The following is a 7,970-nucleotide window of genomic DNA, read 5'->3' on the forward strand; positions in this document are numbered from 1 at the left end:
TTTCTTCTACAAGTTTCATAGTTTTGCATTTTTCGTTGAAATCTGTGGTCCATTTTGAGTTCACTTTTGTGTAAGATATGTACACTGTTGTCAAAAATCAGTTGAGTATATTTGTGTGGGTCTATTTCTGGGCTCTTTATTCTGTTCTTCTGTTTGTCCTTTCACCGGTGCCATGCTGTCTTGATTCTTGTAGCTTTATGGTAGGTCCAAAAGTGTGAGTCTGCCATCTTTGTTCTTTTTCAGTATAGTGTTGGCTGCTGTAGGCCCTTTGCCTCTCCATATAAATCTTAGGGGGATGGTCACTGAATTTTAAAAACTAAAATTAAAATGTTTAATCCTCAGAGATGCAGAGTAAATGTGATATTTCTTTGCTTTTTTTCCAGGTGGTTCTTTGAAGCTTTGGAGTATCCTAAATTTTCCAAGGCTAATGTCATCAATGGAATACTCATGACGGTGGTGTTCTTCATTGTGCGGATTGCCCCGATCCCTCCTTTTTATAGCTACATTTATTCTGTGTTTGGAACAGAAGCCTACATCAGGCTTGGACTTTTACGGCAAAGTGCCTGGATCTGTACTTGTGTTGTTTTGGATGTGATGAATGTCATGTGGATGATCAAAATCTCAAGGGGGTGCATCAAAGTCATCTCTCTCATCAGACAAGAGAAAGCCAAAAGTAGTCTTCAGAATGGAAAACTTGACTAAAAGTGGGCTATTGATAAGCATACTTCACTACTACCCACATTATATCTACTGATAGGATGAATTCTTGGCATGTTCTTATGCTTCTTTATTAATTATACTTGTTATCCAGGGTTCCAGTGTCTTTTTTTTAAACTTTGGAACAGAGAAACTAAAATTTTTAGTTTTTATCCCAAGATTTGTTTTCTGATTTTCATCTGCATTATAAGCATGGATAAAATCTTAAAGGTTTAAATAAAAACTTATAGTGGTGAATCTTTTCAGAAATCTGTTAACCTGCATTGGTATTCTCTGTGAAAAGATGATTATGCTAACTTGGTACACTTTGTTTTATGTGACCAATTTTGCTGAAAGATTGGGAACTGCTTTTAAATCTGTAAATAGCTCTCAACATTTTGCTGTACTGCACTCATTTCTTACTATGGCTGTCAATACCTGTTTAGGGTTTAATTTCTAAATTGTTGGAATGTTCTTTTTCTTAGGATATTAGAATGATGTAGTTTTCATTTAGCTATACTGTCATCTATTGGATGAAGTATTTTATTTGCTTTGGGAATATTTAATTCAGTCATAGAAAATACTTCCTGAATTTTTACATTTTTCAGACATCACTTCATTATTTATATTTTTAGCACTTTATCAGATTATTGCTTTTTTATTTTATGCAAAGCTTAAGACAGATTTTATAGAGCTCCTTAAGAGATGAATTTCTCCTTCTAAAGATGCATGTTATAGATGACTATTTAGGCTAATAAGAGGAATCATTAAGAAAAAAGCTTTAACACTGCTGTCTCTATCTGCTTCCCTTATGCTTTTTCCAAGTATATTATTTCTATTTGCAAAACTTCCCCTAAGTTCAGAACCCAACATCATCAGTACCAGTGTCTTCTGCAGTGTGTATGTATCATGCTCATAAGGTAGGCCTCTTCTTGATGAGACCAAAACTACAAAAAACACCAGTCAGCGTTCATATTTTACTCACAGTTTATACCCATGCTTGCTTAGTCAGCACTTTGAGTGCTTTGAATTTCTGTCTTTCCTAAAGGACAGGAAAAAAATAGATGATTTAATCCAAGTATTCTGATGATCAGGATTATTGTCTTATATGACGATACATGACTGGTGACTCTGGTTTCCTGTTTGTTTTTGTGTGTGAGTATATCCTTGCTTCTGCTTTCGTTCTTGCAACCCCAATATAGAATTATATAGTTAGCTATTGGAGCCTTTATTTCTTTTTCTCAAGTGCTTGACTTTATGATTCTTCTTACCTAAGAAAAAAAGAAAGTTATTTTAACCAGTGGTGAATACTTGAATTTAGTTGAACCCAAACGAAAAGATCTAATCCATTCAGTTTCTCAGTTTGAAGGAGAATGTTTGACTCTTTTTCATTGTTTGTGTTATGATGATGAAGGGATAGCAAGACTTTTGGTTTTATTTGATTTGATTTGGCTGTCCAATGCAGATAGAGATAGAGCCTGATAAATTTTAGAACATTTAAGGAAGGTAATTGAAATCTCAGTCAATAAGTAAATGATAAAATGAGGTTCATTGGCTTATACTTGGTACACTTATTTTTGAAGGACTTAAAGTAATGTAAAATATAGGTGTTTGTTTTTAAAGCTACTAATATTGCATTGATGATTTGTTACATAATTTAGTGCCTGCCAGATCGTAGGCACTTAAGTATGTATTGGTTGTATAGAGGGGTAGGAAAGCATGTGGTTTTATCTTGTTCTCTTCTTGCTCTTTTGCAAGAAAACTGGCTTTTTAAAAGAAAAGCATTTATATTAGAAAACTATTTTGGAAATTCATTCCTTTCAAAAGAAACAAAGCATAAAATAAATATTTTTGACTCTGAATATTTCTATAGTTTCTGAACAGAGACTTTAAACCTAACATCAAAATAATGACATTATAAAGCTATAATATTAGTGAGTTTCCATATAGCAGTTTCAGTTTTTCTAGTTGCTATTTCATGCTTAAAGTTTAATTTTTACTTTCATTGACAGCACCTTTTGTTAGTATAGCTGCTCATTAAATAAGTGCATTAAAAATATCAATGTTTTGAACTCAAGTTTGCTATTCCCTTGGTCAGCAATTCTCATTTTATGCTGGCTGTGTGACAGCTAATTCAGCATCCAGATTCAATATCCAAAGGTAGATTCTACATATTTCCGCATACAACAGACATGAAATGGAAAAGAGACCACAAACTGCCAACCTACTTCAAGTCAGATCTTTACAGGAGCTATACTTTGCTGTTCTGTCCACCTACCTAAGAAACAAGTAAAGAGAGAACATATCATTTACTAAACGATGAATTTTTCATTTAATAAATGATAAACTTTTGCGAGACATTTTACATAGTATTTTGACTACGTGGATTAATTTAATGATTCTATTAGGCACTCCGATGTTTAACAACTGTTAAAGTATTTATGGAAAATAAAAGCAAATTGGTACAAATTTTTAAGCAGCTCTATTTTTATAGAAAAAGATTAGTGACAACCTGTAACTGTAAAGATGTTCTTTGAATGTGTAGTAGATTAGAAAATAAAAATTATTACAAAATTTTGAAAATGAATGAAAATCAACTAGTATGCAAGAACATAGATTCTGCATTAGATATTTTATTTGGAAGAATTTAAAAATTATGAACTTGAATTTATAGAGTTTGCATTCTTGTGTCTAAAATCTTTTTAATATGTATTGTTTGCATTTGTTTAAACCTCAACATGGAGTTATGTATGAGTGCAAAGAAATTAACTCCTGCTTTGTGTCTTGATACATTATAGTAAATTGAAATGTAATTTTGATTCCAACTGTTTGATTTTGTTATTTCAGGGATTAGCCCTATATTAAGAGAAATAATGTCTTTACCATTCCTAAGGGTACCATTCCTAAGGGACTCATATACTGTGGATGACCCAGTACTGTTATAAAGGCCTAGTTTTAAAAACCGCCTAGTTTACAGGTATTTGAATCAAATTCTTTTCTAAATTTTAATAATCTATTTGACTCAAATCAAATTTTTGCTAAAGTACCAATTTTTAAATTGTACACTTTCTCTGAGGTGCATTGGGCATTTGGAAAATGTTTCTTCACTGGTGTGAGCAGCCAGCTTTACTGTTAGTTACACCATTTGTTACCATGTGTTCAGAAACATTCTTCTCACGGAGAAATGTAGGGGAAAGTAAGCTGTAATACTCAAGTTTGTTCTGTTTCATTTTTAAAGGAAATACACATGTTCCAAAAGACATTATTAAAATAAATATTTGAACAAATTTCAGTTTCTAGGTTACTCTTAGCTCCAAATATGTAAGTATACATTTGAATTGGCTTTAAGTGGTTTAATCTATTGGATGAAATTGAAAAGTCCACGTAATTGTTGACATTATCACTTATACTTAGTAGAAGACTATGTATTTATGTGTTTTGGATTCCATAAGAAGCAAACTTGTGTAATTTCGTCAGAAATGTGGCACAGTTTCTCAGCGGGTGCGAACTGGCACAGCAGTGAGACCGCCTCCTGTGTCTCACTGTGTTGAGAGGCCCTGGGTGCACACACACCTTCCCAGCCTTAACCACAGCTGGTTGACGACAGACGCACTAAACCTACTGAAAGTGAGTTCTGACCTTAAACACACGTGACACGTATGAATAGCCAGCAGGACGTGGAGTTGGAGGAGACATCATGACTGATGTTCCCTAAAAGCTGTGATGCTCCTCCCTCAATCTAGAAGTTTTCTCTCTGAATCCTTCCAGCCCTTCCATCTCTTCCTCCTTAGGACTTCATCAGCACCTCCCCCCTTGTATTGACACCTTTCTATGTCAACTTTTGAGGCCTCCCCATACCTGCCAGCTTCCCCGTCTATTGTGGCAAATTTAAAAGTTTACAAGTATGTTCTTTCATTGAAAAAAACCATTGCGGTAAGTTTAAGTAGTGATCGGGCAAACCATGATTTACTAAGAGGCTATAGGAAGCCATTTAGCATTTAACAAGAGTGGTTTACAACATGAAGCAAAGCTAATAATGTTATGGTTTTATTGAGAAACATCTGTGGTCTCTTTCTTAAACTGGTTTAGCAATAAGAGCTTTAAAACATATTTCAGCTGGGGGTTCATTGTAGGCATTAAGTTATCTAAATGTTCTTCCTTAGCCCCCATGACAGGAGGAAGAGGACCTGAGGTAGCTCTGTGTTGTGAGGCGGGGGTGGTGGTCTGAGGCAGCCTTGTTGAGTCCTGCTCTTTAATGGAGCAAGCTTAGTTTTGCTCATGTTTCTTCTGAAACAAACTTACCAGCAAATGGATTAGTCAAGGTGTTTTCCAAAGTACAACATCCAAGGACTTGAACCCTATCCCTTTCTAGCCCAGAGCTCAAACTGCCTCGACTAGCTTTTTTTTTTTTTTTTTATCCTGCTTTGATGATAGGTCATTCTTTTTCGGAAGATATTTTGGATAGCAGCGAAGAACTGAAGGCAGCTGCAAAAGATTGGTTTGTTCGCATCGAAATGTTTACACTGATTCCCCCTGAGCAGTAGACTGTTTTGATATTAGGCCCTATATTTAAGACCAAAAACAATGAGAAATATTTCTAAATCTCAAAGATATAAATACAATACCTCTGGCTGGAAACTCGTTAATCGTCATCTGTAATTTTTTTCTTTATATCTTTATGTAATTCTTTCTGTAAATGTGCATTAAGGTATTTGCTACTTCTTGGTTAATGAAGCCTAAAAATATAACTATCAATAAAATATGCTATATATTTTTCTGTTTCTTGCTTGGTTTGCTTCTACTATGATTATGTCTACTTTTTACTTAAGGAATTTTTGCATAGATAATACTCACTTGTAACTAGGATGAGTTATGAGATTTTTTTGGTAATTAGAATTTGTAACAGTATTAACTTTTAGACATAGATTTAATTTGAAAAAGTTACTTGAAAACTTCAGTAAATGTGAGTAGCTATAGTGATATATATACAATTTTTTTCTGAGAATATATAACAATATTGTCATAAAGATTTTGGAAGTCTTTCAAAATACATTTAACATTTTGAGAACACACCTTCTAAAGTTTATTTCCATAAGGCTGAAGAACTTCTATTTACAAAATGTTAGACTTGGTAACTTTCAAATCAGTGTTACTCAGATTTATCAGCAATTAGAATAGCAATTTCATATTCTTCATTTTGGTTTTTGGTTGTGCTTTATTTGAGGGGCTTAATAAATGTCTTTAGGTACTTCCCTTAAAATTTTGAAATGTTGGTATACTTTATTTGTGTGAGATTTTAAAGTATATGCAAGTTCTAAGCAATAATCTGCGTGTTATACAAGGTTGGCATTTGTCATGACAATTTTATTTAATGTTAATTTTAAGAATGTGTATAAAATCAATATCCTATATACATAAATCACCCCTTCCCCCACAATGAAAACCTTGGTATTTTCTTGTGTTAGGACACTACTATAATGTGGTGCAAAGCTTTGTATTTTGTGAAAAAATTTAATAAAATCACGATGACTTAGTGCAAAAGTTCGAGTCTGTAAGATGTACACTTTAATAGTAATTAATGAATACATTGATGATAACAATTCCTTTCCTCAAATCAAACCATCTCTCCTGGCACCTGAATCCTAAAGTTAATATTTATTCTTCAAGGTGCTTGTTTACCCCCTTCCCCCTTTTCTCCCCTCCATCTCTTCTCGAGGTCCCAGCCTGGTAGCAAATCAGAAGGCATAGCCAACATTTTAGTCATGCTCATTAGTGGCAGGAATGGTGCTATCCAATCAATGGGCTCTTTCAGGCTGAGTAGGACTTTGGCAATTGTGAGTTTAGTCTCCTTCCCTTTGTTCCTTAGGCCTCTCAGGTGGTCTCTAGTGTTTTTTGCCCAATGTCTCGGCTGGAATTCCTACCTTCTCAAATTGCCTGTGGTCTTAATGTTGCATCTTGGTCCAAGAATATCCACTAGATCAGGAAGCGGAGCACTAACTGAATAGAATACTGAAGTGGTTTGGCCTTTGGAGAATATCGTGAGTCATGCTTAAGAACATGCCTAAAATATGTGTCAAGACTGGCAAAAGAACAGCTGAATTTCAGAATTAAAATAGCAGTCACAGCTGTCAGTGGAGATCAGCCATAGGTAAAATTACAAGAATTCAGCACCCCTCAAAGCAAGTGTAAGTGGGTGCTCTCTCCCATACCTCAGGCATCTCAAAGACATCACTCTTTAATCTCCTAGTCTCTAGTCTTTCTCAAAGTCTACTTACTGCTTTCCCATCCTTTTGGTTGGCCTTGAACCAGCACATAATAAGTGATATGGCCAATTTGAAACTTGTCCCCGTGCTAGTGACTGATCACCTGACAGGTGTTCCTGGATGTTGCCCCTAAATTGGACTCTTCATCTAAGGCCCGTGCACACCCCACCTGCTCTAGTAGCTTAGTGTCTATGGCACAGCGCTCCTAGGTCCTCCCCACCCCAGCCAAATAGCCCCTTCCTCTTTACATCTACCTCCAGCTAAATGCTACTGCCACATCTAGTCTTGTCATTTTACCAAATCATTGAATTTTATCAGTCCAGAAATTATCTGAGGAGAACTCTCAAAGAAGGGGACTTGTAGGCAGAAATGAAAGGTAATGTAGATGGTGGGCTGCGTTTCTATCAATGATAAAGTTCAAAGACAGATGGAAATTGGGAGAGAATGACACAGAAAAGGAGAAAGGACTTCAGAGAATAGGAAAAATAGAGTAAGAAAATGCTATGTACATGTACATTGCATTTTGGGTGACATGAACTTATCAAGAATAATGAATATAGTGAAATTCCTACACATGGTATAAGAATTTTTGTCTTTTCTTTATTAAAATGCAATATATATATTCTTCATTATGTGTGTGTATATGTATGTGTTATGTGTAGGTATGTTGTGTGTGTGTATTGTCTTGTGTTGCTTAATGAAGGGGATATGGTCTGAGAAATGCATCATTATCTGATTTTGTCATTGTGTGAACATCCATAGAGTGTACTTACACAAACCTAGATGGTATAGCCTACTACACACCTAGGCTATATAGTATTAATCTTATGAGACCACCGTAGTATGTGTGGTCTGTTGTTGACCAAAACGTCATTATGCGGCACGTGACTGCATATATACAAGAGAGCATATCTTAGCAGTGTTTTGCCCACAGCCAACAATCAGATGCCTCCATGCAGAGGCAGGAATGAGGAGGCAGCCTTAGTGAAGAAGTGGTCCTAGTGGGCTGCC

At 35.2% G+C, this 7,970-nt stretch overlaps 1 protein-coding gene across 9 annotated transcripts in view; it reads left to right on the forward strand.

Moving 5' to 3' along the window:
• TLCD4 (TLC domain containing 4) overlaps window positions 1–3,521 on the forward strand; it is a 99,119-nt gene extending 95,598 nt beyond the window's left edge. For all 9 annotated transcript variants that reach the window (XM_046645579.1, XM_046645577.1, XM_046645576.1 and 6 more), the window contains one exon: window positions 384–3,521. In XM_046645579.1, coding sequence (XP_046501535.1) covers window positions 384–702 — 319 coding nt within the window. In that variant the 3' untranslated portion in view covers window positions 703–3,521. The remainder of the gene's footprint in view (window positions 1–383) is intronic.
• The last annotated feature ends 4,449 nt before the right edge of the window (window positions 3,522–7,970 follow it).

Source organism: Equus quagga, chromosome 18, assembly GCF_021613505.1.
Source record: "Equus quagga isolate Etosha38 chromosome 18, UCLA_HA_Equagga_1.0, whole genome shotgun sequence".
NCBI classification, from domain to species: domain Eukaryota; kingdom Metazoa; phylum Chordata; class Mammalia; order Perissodactyla; family Equidae; genus Equus; species Equus quagga.